Consider the following 23208-nt stretch of genomic DNA (forward strand, 5'->3'; position numbering starts at 1 on the left):
TACTCTGCAGATGCTGGGGTCAAAGCAACACTCACAACACGCTGGAGGAACTCAGCAGGTCGGGCAGCATCCGTGGGAAAGATCGGTCGACGTTTCGGGCCGGAATCCTTCGTCAGGACTGTAGGGGGAAGGGGCAGAGGCCCTATAAAGAAGGTAGGGGGAGAGTGGGAAGGAGAAGGCTGGTAGGTTCCAGGTGAAAAACCAGTAAGGGGAAAGATAAAGGGGTGAGGGAGGGGAAGCAGGGAGGTGATAGGCAGGAAAGGTGAAGAAGGAATAGGGGAAAACACAATGGGTAGTAGAAGGAGGCGGAACCATGAGGGAGGTGATAGGCAGCTGGAGGAGGGGGCAGAGTGAAATAGGGATGGGGAAGGGAGGGGGAGGGAATTACCGGAATTTGGAGAATTCTATGTTCGTACCAAGGAGCTGAAGACTACCCAGATGGTATACCTCCTTCTACTACCCATTGTGTTTTCCCCTATTCCTTCTTCACCTTTCCTGCCTATCACCTCCTGGCTTCCTCTCCCCCACCCCTTTATCTTTCCCCTTACCGGTTTTTCACCTGGAACCTACCAGCCTTCTCCTACCCACCCTCCCCCACCTTCTTTATAGGGCCTCTGCCCCTTCCCTCTTCAGTCCTGACGAAGGGTTCCGGCCCGAAACGTTGACTGATCGTTTCCATGGATGCTGCCTGACCTGCTGAGCTCCTCCGGCGTGTTGTGAGTGTAAATCCATGTTGTTGTGTACAATTTGCTGTTGATTGTTGACTTTACTTCTCCTTCTCTGAATGCAGCCCCTGTCAATTATTTCCTCACGGGAGTACCGACTTTCAGCGGAAGGTACAGGTTGAAGAACGTCACCGTACTGACCACCCCCTCCATGAGCGAAGCAGCCACTGCTGAGGTATAAGAACAGCTATGGGGGAGGGAGGAAATTCCAGGACTTTGGCCGAGCAGTCACAAGTGGAAAGTGCGATGTGCTCTAAACTTGACTCTGTATTGCAAATGGGGAACTACTGGATAACAGTACTTTCCCATGATATCAGATCTTTAATCTGCCCTGAAGTTATGGGTCCAATGGGTTTAAATGCTGTCCCATCAAAGACCTTCATAGAATCACATTGTACATAAAGTCACAGAGAATGCAGCATGGCACAGCCCTTTGGCCCATTCAAGTGACCTGACAGAGGAGTTTAAAACTATGAGGGGGATAGATAGAGTTGACATGGATAGGTTTTTTCCATTGAGAGTGGGGGAGGTTCAAACAAGACGACATGAGTTGAGAGTTAAAGGACAAAAGTTTAGGAGTAATATGAGGGGGAGTTTCTTTACTCAGAGAGTGGTAGCTGTGTGGAATGAGCTTCCAGCAGACGTGGTTGAGGCAGGTTCGATGTTGTCATTTAAAGTTAAATTGGATAGATATATGGACAGGAAAGGAATGGAGGGTTATGGGCTGATTGCAGGTTGGTGGGACTGGGTGAGAGTATGAGTTTGGCATGGACTAGAAGGGCCGAGATGGCCTGTTTCCGTGCTGTAATTGTTATATGGTTATATGATTAATGCTGAAAGGCCTTGATAGAGTGGATGTGGAGAGCATGTTTCCTATGGTGGGAGAGTCTAAGACCAGAGGACACAGCCTCAGAATAGAAGGGTGTCTTTTAGAGCGAAGATGAGGAGAAATTTCTTTAGCCAGAGAGTAGTTAATCTGTGGAATTCATTGCCATAGGCAGCTGTGGAGGCCAAGTCTGTATGTATATTTAAGGCACAGGTTGATAGTTTCATGACTGGTCAGGAGAAGACAGGAGATTGGGGCTGAGAGGAAAAATGGAACAGCCATGGTGAAATGGTGGAGCAGACTTGATGGGCCAAGTGACTCAATTCTGCTACTAGGTCTTATGGTCGTACTAGCAGGAAGATCAGTGGGGAGGGATGTGTGGACAAGCGAGTCACAAAGGGAGCGATCCCTCTGGAAAGCAGAAAGTTGGAGGGAAAGGTATGCTTGTTGATGGGATCCCTTTAGAGATGACAGAAGTTATGGCGAATTATGTGCTGGATGCAGAGGCTAGTGGGACGGTAGGTAATGAAAAGAGGATCCCTATCCCTGGTGGGATGGCAGAAGGATGGGGTGAGGGCAGACTTGATGGTGGAGGAATGGAAACCTCTTTAAAGAAGAAGGATGTTTCAGTTGTTCTGGAATGAAAAGTCTCATCCTGAGAGCAGGTAAAACCAGGTGATGGGTTTCCCTAACTTACAGCAATAACTCCCCCCCTACACCTTCTCGTTTTTCCCATTCCCCACTCTGGTTATCTCTCACCTCTTCTCTTCTGTCATATGCATATCACCTCTCCCTGATTCCCACCTCCTTCCCTTTATTCCATGGTCCAATGTCCTCTCCTATCAGATTCCTTCTTGTTCTGCTCTATATTTCTTCCATCGATCAGCTCCCAGCCCAACTACCTGTGCCTCCTGGTCTAACCTATCATCTGCCAGATTGTACTCTTACCTGTCCCGTTACGTCCACGTTACTATTCTGGCTTCTGTTACCTTCCTTTCTAGTCTCGGTGTAGGATTTTGGCCCAAAATGGTAACTGTTCATTTCACTCTATAGATGTTACCTGACTCATTGAGTTCCTCCAGCATTCTGTGTGTGCAATGTGTTCCACATACTCATCACCTTCTGGTGAAAAAGTTGCCCCTCAGATCCCTTTTAAATCTTTCCCCTCTCACCCTAAATCTATGTGAATGTTGTAGATAAGTAAATAACGTCATTTTAAAAATACTTGTCTCTATACTGTCCATCAAGTATTTTCAGGTCAAGGATAGCATGGGTTAGATCAAGTGTATGAAGCTCCCTATAGTACGTGTAGTCCCTATAGTACCACACAGGATCCGGCTCCTCAGCCCACATCTGTGCCGACCATGGTGCCAAACTAAACTAATCCATGGACCAGGGAATAAAGGGAAGGAGGAGGGGAATCGGGAAGAGTGATTTGCATATGACAGAAGGGAAGAGGTGAGAGAGTACCCAGAATGGGGAACGGAAAACGAGAGAAGGTGTAGCAGGGAGATATTGCTGTAAGTTAGAGAAACCCATCACCTGTTGGCATACATTAACACTGTCTGTGTACAAAAAAACTTGCCTCACTATTCTCCTTTAAACTTTGCCTGTCTCTTCTTAACTCTGCACCCTCTAATATTTTATATGTCCTCATAAAAAGATTCTGACTACCTACACTATCTGTGCCTCTCACAATTTTATATATGACTCTCCAGCGGAAACAATCCAAGTTTGTCCAACCTCTCTTTATAGCTAATGGCTATAAGGAGTTTATTACCTAGACTCCTAATCTAGCAATGTCCTGGTAAACCCCTTTAGTAACCTCTCCAAAGCCTCAACATCCTTCTTATAGTGTGGCAGCCAAACAGCTCACAGTTTTATACAGCTGCAACATGTCTTTCAAACTCTTGCACTCAATACCCAGTTGTTGAATGTCAAATGACTTCATTACTATCCACTTTTGATGACACTTCCAGGGAGCTGTGAACTTACATCCTAAGATCCCTCTACATTTTCCAAGATAGTTCCTACTTGCATTTGACCTCCCAAAATGCAGTAGCTCACACTTGTCCAGATTAACCCCAATCTGCCTTTTCCCCACCCAACTTTCCAACTGATGATATACTGAGACTCCCTGAAACTGAGACGCTGGATTATTTTGTGCCGATATATATGAGTCGCTATAATCATTTCTCTTGCAGATCATGCTGTTTCCTGGCCTGTGGTTCAGTCACTCAGGATCGGTGAGCTCCATTGAATTTGTGGTGCAGCCTTTAAAAAGAGCAGCTCGGGTACATTTCAAAGTATTCAGGCCGTACTGTGCCCCAAATCTGTTCCTAATCCCTCCAGGTAAGAGGAACTAATTCTGGGATGATACCATACGATAACAGAATAAAATCTGGAGTTGAACTTGCAGGGTGGTAGCTCCCTCGTTGTACATAACAACACCTCTGTTGAAATTTGACCCAGTAATGAGGGTATTCATAAAGACATGAAGAACTGTAGGTGCTGGAAGTTGAAACTGAAAGCAAACTGTTGGAGGAACTCAGCAGGTCAGGCAGGATCTGTGAAGGTGGAGGGATAGCTGATTCTTTGGTCTGAGATTGTGCAGCAGGACTGAGAGTGTAGAGTGGAAACAGTCAAAATGAAGAGGTGAGACTGTGCCTGGCAAGCACGGTGAGAGGGAGATGATGGGCTGGTGGAGCCGGGTGAGGGGCAAAGGATCAGGAGACAGCGACTGCCAGGAGGTAGATTAGGAGAGAGTGAAGAGGAGGGCAGAGGGTGAAGTTAGAGACAGAAGCTGGAAGGTGATAGCTGGAGGGATGATGGACAGATGGAACTTGTGGGGGAGGGAACAGGAGACCCAGTCGGAGTGACATGCAAGTGGAACCGGGCGGGGGAGGGATCAGAGGGATGAAGAGAGGGTCGCAGTGGCTGCGGGTTACCTGGAATTGGAAAATTCTATGTTCTTGTCATTTCACTGTAGGCCACACAAGCAGAAGATCCTGAGAGGCAGGACTCATGAATATTTGGAGAGACATAACATGATTAGGAATAGTCAGCATGGCTTTGTCAAAGGCAGATCGTGCTTTACGAGCCTAATTGAAATTTTTGAGGATGTGATTAAACACATTAATGAAGGAAGAGCAGTAGATGTAGTGTATATGGATTTCAGCAAGGCATTTGATAAGGTACCCCATGCAAGGCTTATTGAGAAATTAAGGAGGCATGGGATCTACAGGGACCTTGCGTTGTGAACTGGCTTGCCCACAGAAAGCAAAGAGTGGTTGTAGATACGTCATATTCTGCATGGAGATAGGTGATCAGTGGTATGCCTCAGGGATCTGTTCTGGGACCCCTTCTCTTTGTGACTTTTATAAATGATCTGGATGAGGAAGTGGAGGGATGGGTTAGTAAATTTTGCTGATGACACAAAGGGTTGGGGGTGTTGTGGATAGTGTGGAGGGCTGTCAGATGTTACAGCAGGATATCGATGGGATACAAAACTGGGCTGAGGAGTGGCAGATGGAGTTTAACTCAGATAAGTGGGAGGTGGTTCATTTTGGTAGGTCAAATATGAAGGCAGAATATAGTATTAATGGTAAGACTCTTGGCAGTGTGGAGGATCAGACGGATCATGTGGTCCGAGTCCATTGGACACTCAAATCTGCTGTGCTGCTTGACTCTGTGGTTAAGAATGTATTTGGTGCATTGGCCTTCATCAACCATGGGATTGAGTTTAAGAGCCGAGAGGTAATGTTACAGCTGTATAGGACCCTGGTCAGACCCCACTTGGAGTACTGTGCTCAGTTCTGGTTACCTCACTACAGGAAGGATGTGGAAACCATAGAAAGGGTGCAGAGGAGATTTACAAGGATGTTGCCTTGATTGGGGAGTATGCCTTATGAGAATAGGTTGAGTGAACTCAGCAACTTGACCTTTTCTCCTTGGAGGACAGAGGATGAGAGGTGACCTGATAGAGGTGTATAAGATGATGAGAGGCATTGATCATGTGGATAGTCAGAGGCTTTTTCCCAGGGCTGAAATGGCTGACATGAGAGGGCACAGTTTTAAGGTGCTTGAAAGTAGGTACAGAGGAGATGTCAAGGGTATGTTTTTTACGCAGAGAGTGGTGAGTGCGTGGAATGGGCTGCCAGCAATGGTGGTGGAGGCAGATACGATAGTGTCTTTTAAGAGACTGCTGGATGGGTATATGAAGCTTAGAAAAATAGAGGACTATGGGTAACCCGAGGTAATTTCTCAGGTAAGGACATGTTCAGCACAGCTTTGTGAACTGAAGGGCCTGTATTGTGCTGTTGGCTTTCTATGTTTCTATGTTTCTTTCTATAAGGTGTTGTTCATTTAGTTTGCATTTGGCCTCATTATGACCACAGAGAAAGCTGAGGTCTGAGAGTTAGACCGTACAGCCCAGCTCATCCATACTAATCTGTTCTTCCATTTACACTGATCCATTTGTTTGCATTAGGACCATATCCTTCTATGCCTGGCCTGTTTAAAATGTTGTCAAAATGCTACTTAAATATAGGGGTTGCAATTCAGACAACCAGCTCTGTCTGCATTTTCTGGATATCAAATACTCTCTGTATTAAAAAATCTTCTAGATCTTCTTCCCCTCACCTTAAACTGCAGCCCCCTGCTGCTCACAGTGTTATTTACTTGTATTTACTGCTTTCACAGCAGGGAAAACATGTTTGACCTACCGCGGTACCACAATAGCAACTTATTAAAGTGCGGGGCATTCCGAAGTTCAGAGTTCAGTTTCAGATCTGTCTGTAAGGAGTCTTTATGTCTTCCCTGTGGGATACATGGGTTTTCCCTGGCGTTCCAAAGACGTGCTGGGTAGGTTAATTGGCCATTGTAAGTTGTCCCGTGATTAGGCTAGTGTTAGTCAGTTTTGTTGGGGGTTACTGGGGCAGTGTGACTCTGAAGGCTAGAAGGGCTGACTATGCACTGTTTCGCTAAAATAAATAATAAATAAAATAGGTATCCAATCTCTGCCAATAACCAAAGTCCCCCAATCCCAGGCAAATCCTGGTGAATCCTCTCTGCACTCTGTGTGATTATATCTGATTGGCTTCATTCAGCTGCAGCTGCAGCAAACTGCTGGAGGAAATCAGTGAGTAAGGCAGCATCTGTGGAGAACAACAAACCGCTGATGTTTCAGTCTTATAGTCTCCATCTGAGCCCCAGATGAAGAGTCCCAAGCCAAGATGTCGACTGTCCATTTCCCTCCACAGACAATGAGCTGGTGTTACCATACTGCAAAGTAGCTGTGACTGGCAGGAACCAAAGGCCAGATAATTTCAAATGGCAATGTATCTGTAAACAGATTGTGAACCTGTTGAAGCCCATGAGGTGGAATGTCCTTGTGCCCTGAGGGATCTCCTTGGGAAAAGTCAGCATGGATTGTGGGAGTGGGAGCTATGGGGAGCAAGCCAGGAAGCTCTGACAATTTTAGTTGAGGTGACAGTGATGGATCTGAAATCTGGCCCTGAGATGTGAATCATTAGAATTTTCCAAATCCTTCATTCACCACCAGCATTTAAACTTAATTTTAATTTTTTCTACCCAGAAGTGCCCATTAAATACTTTGAGTTAGTTCTAATATTTAGTCAGGTGCTAGTTTATCTGTATCTTAAGCCCATCTATTTAGCTTAGTTCCCTAAGACAGACCAAACTTATCCAATGAAAACCTATCAGTTTTGAAACCTGACTTCAGTCCCAGTGGATCTTTCAGAGCTGCTGAACTTGTGCACTGAGTATCTATTCTCTTTGGTGTTGTGTGTCATCAGTTTTAACCTGCCTGTCTTGGTCTCCAGGTTGTGAGGCACTCCGGACCCCCTTTGCCAGCTGCCATACACTGCCACTGTGTAATACCACAGGGGGATGCATGAGTGGGCAGCAGTGGTGCCATCTGACGGAGCAGTGTCTGCCCATCACCAGCCCCTGCAGCTCGTACGCATTTGAGAACATCACCACGAACATCCTGCCAATTGCAAACCCCCCCAGGTACAGAGGGACACAGCCCTTCTACTCGCAGGTGGCAGACATACCCATGACAATCACCCCTGACTTCAGTGCCATGCAAATAAATGTAAGTTATAAGTTCTGGGATCCTTCATAGCCTCGCCTTGATTCAGTGGAAATGTGATGGGTAAATGGTTTTGTGAAGAGAGTATCAGACGCTTGCAAGGGGTCCTGAATGAACGAGTTCTGATTTTTCCCTCTTCTATTGCTCCAAGTGTGACATCTGCTGTTCTACTGATCCTGGAGTCGTACAGCGGGACATTCAGCGGGAATACTCAACAAGACCTTCTGCATGCGTCTCAGCTTTCTCGTTTTCCTTCTCTGTTCATATGCTTATGTGCACACTCCATATCCTTGGCCACCATTTCCATCCTGGGGGCACTAGCCGTAAAATGACGATGGTTGTCTATTTCACAGTGGGGGGAATCAGAGAGTGGTGAACCTGCAGCCTCTGACACTGTAACTAGTGTAATACCATGGAAGACCTGTATCCACATGTACTGTGTCACAACAGTACACAGTGATGAGACAAAACAGACCTGACAATGGTGAAAGAATGAAGGAAATGGCTTCTCCTGGTCTGTACAGACCTAAAGTCATAGAGTCACACAGCAGAGAGTGTGCACTAACCATCAAACACTTGTGTACACTAATCCTGTACCAATCCCATTTCATTCACCCTACATTCCCACCAAATCCTCACGGATTCTGTCATTCACCTATTATAGTGACCAATTAACATATAAAGCTCCATGTCTGGGGATGTGAGAGGAAACTCACACAGAAGCGAAGAGATTGAAAACTCCACACTGACAGCACTGGATTTGTGCTGGATTAGTGAGGCAGTGACCCCACTAGCTGTGTGGCCATCTTATAATTATGTACCCAGCATTATACAGTGTCTGACCTACACTGTATTTGCTACACTGGACCAATCAGTATTAAATTGCAGGATTGTGCAGGGCAGTATCACCTTTCCTGACACATCCACAGTGGAAAGATTTACCTGTGGTATCAGGGTAAGTCACCTGCTCTAATTTACATTTTGTTACGTTTTGCTTTTTGGTTTTAGTTTATGAGCTAAGTGTATAACCAAGGCTGACAGTTCAGTACTGTGATGGTGTCCCATACTTCAGATGGGCCTTCTGGGTCACACGTGCACAAGGTCTTGTTGAGTATTCCCGCTGAAGAACACCATCGCCACAACCTGCTATTAATCAGTCTCCAGCATCTTTCTGACTTCAGGTTATGTTTCCAGTAACCGTTAGAAAGCAACCACTGTATGTAAAGCGACTGAGCAGGTGTTCAGTGTCCTGGGGACTGAGGCCCTTAAATGCAATAACATCCCATGACTGTCTCCTTATGGGAGAGAGCCTGTAACTGGGCTCTGAGAGTTATAAGTAAAAGATCTTTGACACCATTGTGAGTCCAGACTGATTAACAAATAATGCTGGGAGATGCACAGCCTGATGTTCTCAGAAGGCCATGCTTTCCATAGCCAGTCAAATGTTTTGAAGTGAGGTCATAATTCTGTTGGAAACTAAAGTTGCCAGTTTAGTCGAAGCCACATTGCAACATTCTAGGGCGGGATGGTATTTACTGTGTCATTACTCTGGAAGAAGGCATCAAGGGAGCTGATTTAAGAACCAGATTTGGTTCACTGAGGCAGACCTCAGCACCATGTTCCGGTCACAGTTCCCTCTGGCACTGACTCTTGCTCAGAGCTTCAACCAGAAGTGGATGTGGACTCTGTTGGATCTGGAGTTGATATTGCCCAGAATGTTCTTTGGAAGTCAAGAATGAGGTGCAAATCTTGTAGTTACGGTACTTTATTAAACGTTCATAACAAAAAAATAACATTAAAGCATAGTGATCAAACTCTAACTGTAACCAACTCACTCCAACAATGAATTTTCCTCGTGATCTTTCTTTATATTGAAAACCAGTTGGAGTTGGACAGATAAGTGAATGTCTGATAAGAACAGCCTGTGAGACACAAGGGCAGCCTGTGATTTACGCTGCCGTGACATCTCAGGCTCACAGTCAAAGACACTACAGATGTACAGAACCAGCTAGACTACAAAGTGCTGAACATCCATTCAACACTTAGACAAACAGGTGATTATACAAACATATAGACAAGCATAAAGAAAATTAAGCTACAAGAAAAATAACCATTTAGACCCTAATCCAACAATGGAATTGTCAAGCTGACCCCTGCTTGCCCTTAGACATTGTCTCCAGTCCAGATAATGAATGATTGGGAGAGTATCGAGTCTCCTGAGCCAGCAAACATGAAAGGAGCAGCAGTCCAACATGGATCAATGGATGAAGGTGATAGATGAAGATTGGTTCTGAGTGTCCCAGGAGTCAGAATCAATATATTGTTGCTGGCAATTGTATTGTAAAACAATTTGTATTGTAAAAATTACTATAAGTCACAAACTAAACAAATTGTGTAAAAGATGAATAGCAAAGTAGTGTGTTTAGAATCAGAATCAGGTTTAATATCATTGGCTTATGTTGTGAAATTTGTTGGTTTTGGCAGCAGCAGTATATTACAGTACATCATAATAAAAACTGAATTTCAGTAAGTATATACTCTGTATGAAATAGCTACGTTAAATAATTAGTGTAAAAATAGTGAGGTGCTGTTCAAGGGTTCAATGTCCATTCAGAAATCAGATGGCAGAGGGGAAGCTGTTCCTGAATCACTGAATGTGTGTCCTCCGGTTCCTGTACCTCCTCCCTGATGGTAGTAGTGAGAACAGGGCATTCCTGAATGCTTCGGAGACTAGTGCCCGTGATGGAGCTGACTGTGTTCACAACTTCCTGCAGCTTACTTTGATCTTGTGCAGTAACCCCATGAAATACAATATACAACATGAAATCTGTTGATTAGTGGCAGCAGTACGGTGCAAGACATAAAAATTATTAGGTTATAACAAATAAATAAGTAGTGTGAGAGAGGAATGGTGTTCATGAACCATTCAGGAATTTGATGGTGGAGGGGAAGGAGCTATTTCTAAACCATTGAATGTGGGTCTCCAGGCTCCAGTATCTCCTCTCTGATGGTAATAACAAGAATTATTATTTCCAGAGTGCAGAGGAGATCTACGAGGATGCTGCCTGGATTGGGGAGCATCCCTTATGAGAATAGATTGAGTGAACTCGGCCTTTTCTCCTCAGAGCGACGGAGGATGAGAGGTGACCTGATAGAGGTGTATAAGATAATGAGAGGCATTGATCGTGTGGATAGTCAGAGGCTTTTTCCCAGGGCTGAAATGGATAGCACAAGAGGGCATCGTTTTAGGGTGCTTGGAAGTAGGTACAGAGGAGATGTCAGGAGTAATTTTTTTACGCAGGGAGTGGTGAGTGCGTGGAATGGGCTGCCGGCGGCAGTGGTGGAGGCGGAAACGATAGGGTCTTTTAAGCGACTCCTGGATGGCTACATGGAGCTTAGAAAAATAGAGGGCTATGGGTAAAGCCTAGGTAGACCTAAGGTAGGGACATGTTCGGCACAGCATTGTGGGCTGAAAGGCCTGTATTGTGCTGTAGGTTTTCTGTGTTTCTAATTATATTGAATTGACTTACATCATATACATGAGGAGTAAAAATCTTTATGTTATGTCTCCATCAAAATGTGCAATGTGCAATTTATAATAAATATTATGTTACAACAGGACAGTCAGTATAACATAGAAATATAGTTGTGCCAGCACGAACCATGTCCTGGAGCGTGAGTGCCCTTAGTGATGGATCTCACCTTCCTCAGGCACTACTTTTTGAAGACGTCCTCGATAGTAGGGAAGGTTGTGATCATGATGTTGCTGCCTGCACATCATTGACTCCACACCAGGCTGTGATGCAGCCACTCAAATTGCTCTCTGCCGTACATCTGGAGACGTTTGCTAGAGCCTTTGGTTTGTTGGCCATTCAGAAATCCAATGGCAATGTTGAAGAAGCTGGTATTAAAGTGTTGAGTGTGGATTTTTTGGGATCCACCCCAGTGTGAAGTAGTCGTTTTCCAGATGGTGAGGTCCATAATATAAAGCATTCAGGAAAGATAGGGACGAGAAGAACAAAGAGGAATTGAGGAGACTATGCAGTGCTGGAGAAAGGGAATGCCCTGGAACAAATGTGAAAATAAAGAAATATGCTGATGCTGGAAATGTGAAACAAAAGCAAAAAGTGCTGGAAAACCTCAGTGGGTTAGACAATACCTGTGGAAAATAAAACAGAGATGAACAGTTCTTTCACTCGGTTCCTCTTTCCATGGATGCCATCTGATCTGCTGAGCGTTTCCAGCATTTCTGTTTGTACTTTGGCAGAGTAGCCGGATCTACTGTATTGAATTGAATTGAATTGACTTTATTTCTTACATCCTTCACATACATGAGGAGTAAAAATCTTTGTTACATCTCCGTTTAAATGTGCAGTGTGCAATCAGAGTAATTTATAATAAATAGAACAGTCAATGTAATATAGAGTACACTCAAATCAGCGTGAGTTCATCAGTCTGATGGCCTGGTGGAAGAAGCTGTCCCGGAGCCTGTTGGTCCTGGCTTTCATGCTGCGGTACCACTTCCCGGATGGTAGCAGCTGGAATAGATTGTGGTTGGGGTGACTTGGATCCCCTATGATCCTATGGGCCCTTTTTACACACCTGTCTTTGTAAATGTCCTGAATCATGGGACGTTCACAACTACAGATGCTCTGGGCTGTCTGCACCACTCTCTGCAGATTCCTGTGATTAAGAGAGGTACAGTTCCCATACCAGGCAGTGATGCAGCCAGTCAGGATGCTCTCAATTGTGCCCCTGTAGAAGGTTCTTAGGATCTGTGGGCCCATACCAAACTTGCTCAACCATCTGAGGTAAAGAGGCGCTGTTGTGCCTTATTCACCACACAGCTGGTGTGTACACAGACCATGTGAGGTCCTCGGTGATATGGATGCTGAGGAACTTAAAGCTGTTTACCCTCTCAACCCCAGATCCATTGATGTCAATAGAGGTTAGCCCGTCTCCATTCCTCCTGTAATCCACAACCAGCTCCTTATGTTTTGCGACATTGAGGGAGAGGCTGTTTTCTTGACACCACTGTGTCAGAGAGATGACTTCTTCCCTGTAGGCTGCCTCGTTATTTTTTGAGATAAGGCCAGTCAATGTAGTGTCATTGGAAAATTTAATTAGCAGATTGGAGCTGTGGGTGGTGACACAGTCATGGGTATACAGGGAATAAAGGAGGGGACTCAGTACGCAGCCCTAAGGGGCTCCTGTGTTGAGAATCAGAGGGTTGGAGGTGAGGGAGCCCACTCTTACCACCAGCTGGCGATCTGACAAGAAGTCCAGGATCCAGCTGTACAAGGCAGGGTCAAGGCCGAGGCTTCTGGTCTTTCATCTCCTTATGTTTGTCTTTACTTTCCTGATTTGCCTGCTGACCATTTGACTGGTGCTGTGTTCCAGGTGGTGCTGGCTGGTGAGGAGATCCCTGTGTTCCCAGATGATGTCGTTGGTATTCAGCACGATGCTGGCCCCGGAGCCCTCCTGCATTGCTTGCCTAGCTCAATGTCGCCATGGCGACAGAGTTACATTGGGATGGTGGGTGGGAGCTGGGCAGAGAGTTTGCTGATGGGTTCTCAGCCAGCACAGCTCAGCACCAGCTGGGTCGATGGCGTTGTCTGTGACGTGCGTATCCTGTGCACAGACCAGCTGCAGACAGTGGCCATCACCCCCTCCCCTGACACTGGGACGGACACATCCCCTGTAGCCGCAATTAATGGGGAAGGCCCGACTGTGGTCAACTGCCATCCGCTGGGCACTCAGACAGAGATTACTGGCCTGCAGCTCATCTTCCCACCAGCCGAAGGTGAAAGGATTTCAGTGCCGACAAAGGACGAGATGCTCGTCGTGATCAAGATCCATTCTGGCAGCTGTGCCACCTCGTGGTGGGGCCCGCCCGCCCACCAGTCAGGAATCAGCTTCGTGGCCCACTGCCCGACCGACATGCCCCTTTTCACACCTGCTTGTCGCAGGGAGACGGCAGACACCTGGTTCTCGTACATTCACATTACTTTCAGCCACCCAGGACTGGAAGTCCTGAACATCAGCGTGAACAATGGGATTAGCTCCCAGAACACGTCTGTAGTGATCCACGCCCATGATGTGATCCAGGGCCTTCACATTGTCCCCAGCCAACACAGACGAATGCTGGTGGATGCCTCTCAGGTAAGGCCTTTCTGCAACAGTTGAGAGCTTGGTGCTATTCTGAGCTGGACTTCCAGCAGTTAATCTAATTGAGGCTTTAGCAGGAACACGTTCCACAGCTGCATAATTAGATCAGGTGGATGTTGAAGCACAGATAAGGGAATAAGGTCAGAAAATTATTTTATGGAAGAGCTTCAAGGATAGAGAGACGGACAGAGGGGGACAGGGAGACAGGGAGAGAGAGGTGAAGAAGGGAATTACAGAGCTTGGGAACTCTGCAGCTGAAGCCAGTCTCCAGGTTCTTGGGCAGGGAACGTAAGATTGTATCCTAACTGGTCAGACGAAGGAAAATGGTAAACTGAAGACCATTTATTAAATTAATGGCACAAATCAAAATAAATGGGGACAATTTAATAGCCATTGCAGAAGTTACGAAGTTACCAAAACGGGGAATTAAATATTTCAGGATGCTTAGACAAAATAGAAAAGGACGCCTGATTTTAAGCAAAGTGTGATAATGATAGTAAAGATAAAAAAATTCCTTAGCTTAGAAAATCCAAGAAATGTCAAAGGGGAAGAGCTGTTTGGTGGTACTGGTCTATAAACCACTGAATAGTATTGATAATGCAGGATAGGATGGAAAGAGGAATCTGAAGGGACTCATACTAAGTATGAAATGATATTTATGGGGATGTCTAGGGGTGGCTTTCCTTTAGGTATTGAAAACCAAACTAGTACTAATAGTGTGGAGCATATGAGAGATGGTTTTCTGTGGAGGAACTGACAAGGGAACACGTGGTATTGTGTAATGATAAAGGATCTGTTAATAATTAAGGGGCCTTTATGGAAGAGTAATCATTTTATGATAGAATTTTATATTAGAAGTCATTTAATTGAATTCAGTTTAATTGAGAAATGATTTAATTCAATTGGAAACTATTGTCTTAAATCTAAACAAATAAAATCATGAAGACATGACATCAGAGGTAGGGGAAGTGCCACTATACACTAGATGTGGTCAGGTGGTACAAAAGCCATGATAGGATTGTGCGGAGGCAACATTGGTTGATGAAAGAGAAATCACTTCTGTTGATCATGATTGATTGGGAAATAACAATAAGCAAGAAAATGAGTAACATTACAAGAATAAACACAAAAAAACCTCAATAAGAAGTGTTTGACCTATGGCTAATGAGAGAGATTAAAAACAGATTTAGATTAAAGGAAAAGGTTTATAATGTTAATGAAAGGCAATAGGCTTGACATTCAGGAATATTTCACAATTTGGCAGAGGAGGATAAAGTCATTGATATGGAATGTGAGAGTAGAATACAAGAATAATAATAAACATAAAATCAGATTATAAAATCTTGTATAGTTAATGCACATCCCTTATAAACCAAGAGTAAAGAAAGAGACACTCTGTTGAGCTCGAGATTGCAGGAGCCATAACTGATGGTGAGTACTGCCAGTTTAAAAAGTGATCAGGGTTGTTGGGGCTGATATTGATATGATTTGGGTTATTAGGCAATTGGCAAGGGCCAATAAAAAGAAGTTAGGTTTAAACAAAGCAGCCATTTTGGGAGTGGGAAATGTTCCTCTTTATTTTTTTTGAGGACACAAAGGTTGGGGGTGTTGTGGATAATCTGGAGGGTTGTCAGAGGTTACAGCGGGACATCAATAGGATGCAGAACTAGGCTGAGAAGTGGCAGATGGACTTCAACCCAGATAAGTGTGAAGTGGTTCAATTTGGTAGGTCCAATTTGAAGACAGAATATGATATAAATGGTAAGACTCTTGGCAGTGTGGAGGATCTGAGAGATCTTGGGGTCTGTATCCATAGGACACTCAAAGCTACTGCACAGGTGGACTGTGTTGTTAAGAAGGTGTATGGTGTGTTGGCATTTGTCAACCATGGGATTGAGTTCAAGAGCTGTGAGGTAATGTTACAGCTGTATAAGACCTTGGTCAGACCCCACTTGGAGTACTATGTTCAATTCTGGTCACCTCACTACAGGAAGGATATGGATACTATAGAGAGAGTGCAGAGGAGATTTACAAGGATGTTGCCTGGACTGGAGGGCGTACCTTATGAGAATAGGTTGAGTGTACTTGGCCTTTTCTCCTTGGATTGACGGAGAATGACAGGTGACCTGATAGAGATGTATAAGATGATGAGAGGCATTGATCATGTGGATGGCCAGAAGCTGTTTCCCAGGGCTGAAATGGCTGACACAAGGGGGCATAGTTCTAAAGTGCTTGGAAATAGGAACCGAGGGGATGTCAGGAGTAAGTTTTTCACACAGAGAGTGGTGAGTGCGTGGAATGCACTGCTGGCGGTGGTGATGGAAGTGGATACAATAGGGTATTTTAAGAGACTTTTAGATAGGTACATGGAGTTTAGGAAAATAAAGGGCGATGCGCTAGGGAAATTCTAGGTAGTTTCGAGAGTAGGTTACATGGTCGGCACAACATTGTGGGCCGAAGGGCCTGTAATGTGCAGTAGATTTCTATGTTCTTTTTGGGGCCTAGTTAGAGCAATGAGAATAGATCCCAGAGCAGTGGTGTGCTCCTCCTGCACGATGTGGGAGATCGGAACTCTATCTGGACACAGCTACTTACAGATTGGGTTAGCGTACTAGGGGTTGATCTGAATACCCTATGGCTCATTTGATAAAATGAGGAGGTGATAGACAGGAGCTACAGGAAGGCTGTCACACTGAAGTTGCAGGAAGCAGGGAGCTGAGAGACTGTTGAGAGGGAAAGGGAATAGACAGAAAGTGTAGAGTACCTCTGTGGCCATTCCCCTCAACAGTGGGTAGACAGCTTTGAATTCTGTGGGGGGGGGGAAGCACCCACCAGGGGAAAGCTGCAGAAATCAGGTCTTTGGAACTGACTCTGACTCCATGGCTCAGAAGGGAAGGGTGAAATAGGATTGCAGTGCTGATGGGGGATTCCATAGCCGACAGGAAGTTCTGTGGATGTGAACGAGGCTCCCGGTGGCATGTTGCCTCACAGGTACCAGGGTCATGGACGTCTCAGATCGGGTGCACAGCATCTTTAATGGGGAGGATAATTAGCCAGAAATCATGGTACCTATTGGTACCAATGACAGAGTTAGGAGAAAGGATGAGGTCCTGAAGAGAGAATATAGGGAGCTGGGTAGGAAGCTAAAAAGCAAGACCTCAAGGATAGTAACCTCTGGATTGCTGTGTGTGCCATGTGCCAGTGAGGTTAAGAATAGGATGATATCAAATGAATGTGTGGCTAAAGAATTGGTGTGTAGGGCAGAGTTTCAGATTTGTGGATCATTGGGACCTCTTCTGGGGACAGGAGAACCTGTACAAAAGAGACGGGTTAGGTCTGAACTTGAATGGGAATCAATTAGCTTGTGAGCAGGTTTGCTAGAGCCGGTAGGGAGGCATGGAGAAGGGAACCCGAGTGATCAAGCTGAGAATGGTGCAATTGGTGTAAAGGGAGGAGCAATATGCAGAGAGACTGTGAAGAAGGATGGGTATGAGAAGGCATAAATGCAGTCAGTTGGATGGATTAAACTGTGTCCATTCTGATGTAAGAAATATCAGGAAGAAGGATGATGAACGTAGAGCATGGTTCAGTACACGGAACCACAACACTGCGGCCTTTACGGAGACTTGGCTGTCACAAATGCAAGAATAGTTGCTGGATGTTTTTGAGTTTAGATGTTTCAAAAGGGGAGGGAGGGAGGTAAAAGAGGTGGGGTGGTGACATTGCTAATCTGGGATAGTATCACAGCTGCAGAAAGGGACGACACCATGGAGGGCTTGTCTGCTGGCTCAGTTCGAAACAGGAAGGGAGCTATCAGTCTATTGGGAGTATTCTATAGACTCCCCAATAGCAACAGAAACACAGAGGAGTAGATTGAGAAGCAGATTTTGGAAAGGAGGAAAATTGATGTTGTTTCTGCACTTGTGTTGTTCTGCTGAACATTGCAGCAATGCTATGTTTGCACCAAATTGTGTGGTGCACTTGCGGGCTGCCCCAACACACCCTTGGGTGTGTTTGTTGTTAATGCACATGACACATTTCGCTGTATGTTGCGATGTACATTTGAATCTGAATATGGACCTCTGCTCGTTGTGTAAATGTTGTGGATGAGGAGGTGGAAGTGTAGGTTAGTAAGTTTGCAGATGATGTGGAAGATGATGATGATGTGGAAAGTTATCATAGGTTACAATAGAGCAGTTATAGAAGCAGTGCCGTGTTGAGAAATGCCAGACACAGTTCAAGCTGGAATAATGAGAAGTGATTCACTTTGGAAGGTTGAACTTGAAGCCAGAGTACAAAGTCAAGGGCAGGATTCTTAGCAGTGTGGGGGAACTGAGGGATCTTGGGGTTCACAATAATAGGTCCCTCAAAGGTGCCATGCAAGTTGATAGGATGGTTAAGAACACGTATGCTGGGTGTTCATAAGTCTTTGCCTTCATAAGTCAGGGGATTGAGTTGAAGAGCCACAAGATAATGTTGCAGCTTATGAAACTCTAGTTAGACCACACTTGGAGTATTCTGTACATTTCTGCTCACCTCGTTATAGGAAGGATGTGGAAGCTTTAGGGAGGGTGCAGAGCTGATTTAACAGGATGCTGCCTACAGAGAGCATGTATTATGAGGAGAGGTTGAGCAAGCTAGGAGTTTTCTCTTTGGAGCAAAGGAGAAGAGAGGTGACTTGTTAGAGGTGTTGAAGGTCATAAGAGGCATGGATAGAATGGACAGCCAGCTCCTTTTACCCATGGTGGAAATAGTTTAGTTTTCAGGTGAATGGAAGGAAGTGCAGAGGGAGCTGTCAGAAGCAGATATTCTACATAGAAATGTGGAAGCACATGCATCGTACTGCCAGGGGTTCTGGTGGAGGCAACACATTAGGAGATTTAAGAGACTCTTAGATAGGCACATGAATCAAAGAAAATGATGGCACAGATAACATACTAAAAATAGTGGAGAACAGCAGGCCTACAGTGAATGAGAAGCTGAATGAAATTAACTTCCAGTTTCGGATGACTTGAATCCCCATATTTTTAGTGAGACAGCTGGTTATCATTGGTTGTCAGTTCATGTATTCTAAAATAGTTTCTACAGATTGAGAGGTGCAACTATACCATTACAACATATTTATCTTGTTTATTCTGCACATCTTACCCTCAAAAAGCCCCCAGTTTGTCAAATCCCCTTTTATTAATCCATGTTGACTCCCCACCCCAACCTTCACAGGTACATGAAAAGAAATAAACAGCAAGAGCTGATGTGGGTCCCTGAAAAACAAGGGTAGTATAGAAATGGCAGACGTGAAGCAAATACTGTGTCTGTCGGCATGGAAGGACACATAGAAAACATCGAGGTGGTCGATGACTAGGCAGTTTTCTCCTACATCAGACAAATCTCATTCTTTTAATATTTAGTATGTTACTACTTTCTTAATACAGGTGTCCCCCACTTTACAAATGTTCACTTTACGCCACTTTGCTTTTACAAAAGACCTACATTAGTAACCTGTTTTCACATTACACGAAGGGTCTCGGCCCGAAATGTCGACTGTACCTCTTCCTAGAGATGCTGCCTGGCCTGCTGCGTTCACCAGCAACTTTATGTGTGTTGTTCACATTACAAAGAGGATTTTCGCTTTTACGAAAATTTTTCCCATATAAATTAAAGGTTCTTTGCTTTACGCCACTTCGGCTTAAGAAAGGTTTCATAGGAATGCTCTACATTTGTAAAGGGGTGGGGGGCAACACCTGTAATAGGTTCCAACATTTTGCCCATTACCAGTGGTATATAATTCTCCACTTTCTCTCTCTTTCCTTTGGAAATGTCAGGGTTACATTTCCAATCTTCCATTCTAGAATGCAAGGGAGTTTGGAAGATGACAACCAGTACAATCATTATCGCCAACACACCACAGCAAGTTCCTAATTTGAAGATTTAAAATGACAAACAAATAGCTGGCAGTGTCTCTCCATTTATAACAAACCAATTCTTGCAGGTGTTTTCGGCTGAGGTTACCCATGGCACTTCAATTATTTATACCTGGGTGATTGACAACCTGTCAGTCTTTTCCTACACTGGACAAACCTACACAGTGATTTTTAAACGTGCTGCTACCTACAGGTTGAAGGTGAGTGATATTTTCTTTTTCCTAATAATTGAGTGAGGTGTAAGCCTCCCATGCAGTATGCAAAGGAGAGTAGGGCTTATGGCCTGAAGAACTGGACTTAAGGGGCCTGAAAAATTGTATTGACCTGTTTCTGTGATTCTACTCTTCTCTCTATTTAGACATTATTTCACTCACAAGCAATTTTCTCATTTTTTTATCTCACCTCTTCCCTTCTCTCTCTCTCTCTCACTCTCTCTCTCTGATCGATATATCTCCCCCTCTCTGATTGTTCCACCACGTTTTTCACTCAGATGTCTCCTATCTGTCTCTCTCTGGTGTCTCTCCTTTCTATAATGGTTTACATTTTCTCTCTGAAGGCTCTCTCTCTCCCTCTGTTCTGTCTCATTGTTCAATTCTACGTGCTTAATTATTGTTTTGCTCTGTTAATCTGTTTCTCCTTTTACACTCTGTTGTTTGGCTGCTCCTTCCTTTGCTCCTGCATTCCACTTCCCAGATGTTTTGCTAGCAACTCTTGATCTTTCACACTTTGGGCACTGACCCACTTCCAGTAAGCAGCTGGCAGATGCAATGATGCTCGGGGTTTAGCCTGTCATAGATTTCACCCTTTTGGATCATGACCCCATCTGTGCTACTGCCTCATGCAGTTCCAAACAGGAAGTAGCTCTTTTTGCTGGGTGGGGGGGGGGGTCATTGCCTTGCTGCTGCTTGTGTGTGGGATGGGGAGGGGCTTTGGGGTCCTAACATTGAACTGTCACTCAATCTTTGGGGCACTCTCCTGTTTTCGTGGATGGTTGTGAAGAAAAAGCATTTCAGGATGTGTATTGCATACATTTCTCTGACATTAAATGTACCTTTGAAACCTATTGAATTGAAAGATAACTGTAACTCAGTTGAGTATGCCATTCATCTGATTTCTGAATTGGATTCGAGCCCTGTAACTCATTTCTGTTTATCCATTTAAACTGCTCATATCTACTAATAACCATCATCATCATTGTGTGTCGTGTCATTTAACATGCGCGATCATGACCATGATTGTTTGTCCTTGGCAAATCTTTCAGTAGAAGTGGTTTGCCATTGCCTTCTTCTGGACAGCGTCTTTACAGGAACAGTGACCCCAGACATTATCAATACTCTTCAGAGATTGTCTGCCTGGTGTCAGTGGTCGCAGATCCAGGACTTGTGATATGCACCGGCTGCTCGTACAGCCAACCCCATTACCTGCTCCCTGCTGAGAATACCATACTGTGAAAATGTACCATATCCTTCAGTAGAGTCCAATCTATTTCCAACTGATATCTGTTACTGTTATATCAAATATCTTGATTAGACCAACTCACACGTGTGTATGGAATGTTTTATATTTAATTCAACTGAATATTTTTGTTATATGGCAGCCTGTCATTTTTTCATATACAGGATGTTTTGATATCGTATATATAAACTACTTGAGTCCTCAACTAGGTTCCAGCTTACAACTTTCTTTGCTACCTTGTAACAGGTGACGGCAGTGAACCCGGTGAGCAGTCAGAGTGTGACGGCCGAGCTGGTAGCTGACGACATGCACCCGCTAATGGATCCACACTTTATTAACATGACCAACGTGATTCTTGTTAGCAAGCCCCAACCCTTTGTTGTCACAGTTAAAGCAGACAGCTTGGCAGAAGTTACCTTCCGGTGAGACACGAAAGCTTGTATAAGTTGGAAAATTATCCTAACATGTAGCAGGATGCAGTGAAAAAGTTTATCTTGCATGACATCCATAGAGATCATTTCATCACAACTGTGTCATCAAACAGTCCAATGAAGACAATAAGAAAGTGCAGAATCAGTGGTTACAGTAAGGGGGAAAGTGCAGACAGTAGGGTACAAGACCATAATTAATAGAATTCTGACACTGAGTCCACTTTACCATACCAGGTGACTGTTCAATGTTTTTTAATAACCTTATAATGTGCAGATATATACTTGTGTGTGAGTATTTGTGTGTGTACCAATCAGTGCATTTGGTCTGTGTATGTGTACCAATATGTGCATTTGGGGTGTGTGTGTGTGTGTGTGTGTGTGTGTGTGTGTGTGTGTGTGTGTGTATACCAATGAGTGCATTTGGTGTGTGTGTCTGTGTGTACCAATGACTGCATTTGGTGTGTGTCTGTGTGTAGCAATGGCTGCATTTGGTGTGTGTCTGTGTGTACCAATGGGTGCATTTGTGTAGGTGTAAGCTTATGCCATTGTTCTTTGTGTATTCTCTGTTCAGCTGTTTGACACTTTTCTTCGTTAGATGGAGTTTTGGTGATGGCAGTGCTCCAGTGACGCATTCCACCTCCTCACAGCAATCCTCTGTCCTTGCTGAGGGAAACCATGGTTCTGCTCGCCTGCACCTACAGAGCTGCATGACCTGGACATACAACGAGCCTGGTAAGGACACTGTCTAAATATTACATTTAGGTGTATTCAACATTTGTAAACTTCACTCTTCATGTTGATATAGTCTTACCCATTGAGTAAACAGCAACACATACACTAGTAGTGAGTAACCCCTGGTTTGCTGAATACACTGTGGCCAGATTTCACAGGGTTCTAGCAGCAATTTTGCATGGAACTGTAGGTTTTCAGTAAGTTACTTCTTTAAAAAACATATTATTGTTTAGTTAGTTGCACTTAAATTTTTGATTTTTGAAACATTTTAATGCTTTATTTCAGTTGTAACAGTTTTCAAATGTTTCTGATTGTAATAGACATTCAGAAACATTGAAAGGCTTGACAGCATTGACTGATGGTTAAGTAGGGGTTGATACTTTATTGTCTCAGAGAACCATAGAATCAAAAGATTCTGCTCATAGAGTCATTGTTGGCTCCTAGCAGAGGAACCCTTTGAATCTCTACATTTCCTGGCATGGTCTAGGGGTGGCAGGGAAGGTGGGGTGGACAGGGAAAGGAGCAGAGGGAATTTCTCTGACGGAATGAAGTAACATGCAAATTAAGGGGGTGTTAATGTGAAGGGAGTTAAAGTGAGTTATCTAAAGTTGGACAATTTGAGATTCAATCCTGCAGGCTGCAATGTATCCAGACAAAAGATGAGGTGTTGTTACTTGACCTCATGTTGAGCCTTTTGATGTAGCAATATGTTTTGTTTTGTAAGATTGACTGGCTTGGAAAATGGAAATGTTACAGCACCTCAGTGATGATACAGAAACCTGGCTAGTGAGTTACTAAAACAATTGGTGTTTGTGGACATTGAAGGTGGTTACTA

General features: G+C 44.3%; 1 protein-coding gene across 1 annotated transcript in view; it reads left to right on the plus strand.

Moving 5' to 3' along the window:
• The window catches only part of pkd1b (polycystic kidney disease 1b), a 185209-nt gene that overhangs the window by 10214 nt on the left and 151787 nt on the right, over positions 1–23208 (plus strand). Inside the window, 7 exon segments of the mRNA XM_063030962.1 lie at positions 791–900; positions 3756–3903; positions 7395–7669; positions 13067–13828; positions 19824–19955; positions 21457–21632; positions 22237–22373. Coding sequence (XP_062887032.1) covers positions 791–900; positions 3756–3903; positions 7395–7669; positions 13067–13828; positions 19824–19955; positions 21457–21632; positions 22237–22373 — 1740 coding nt within the window.

Source organism: Mobula hypostoma, chromosome 22 (genome assembly GCF_963921235.1).
Source record: "Mobula hypostoma chromosome 22, sMobHyp1.1, whole genome shotgun sequence".
Taxonomy (NCBI): domain Eukaryota; kingdom Metazoa; phylum Chordata; class Chondrichthyes; order Myliobatiformes; family Myliobatidae; genus Mobula; species Mobula hypostoma.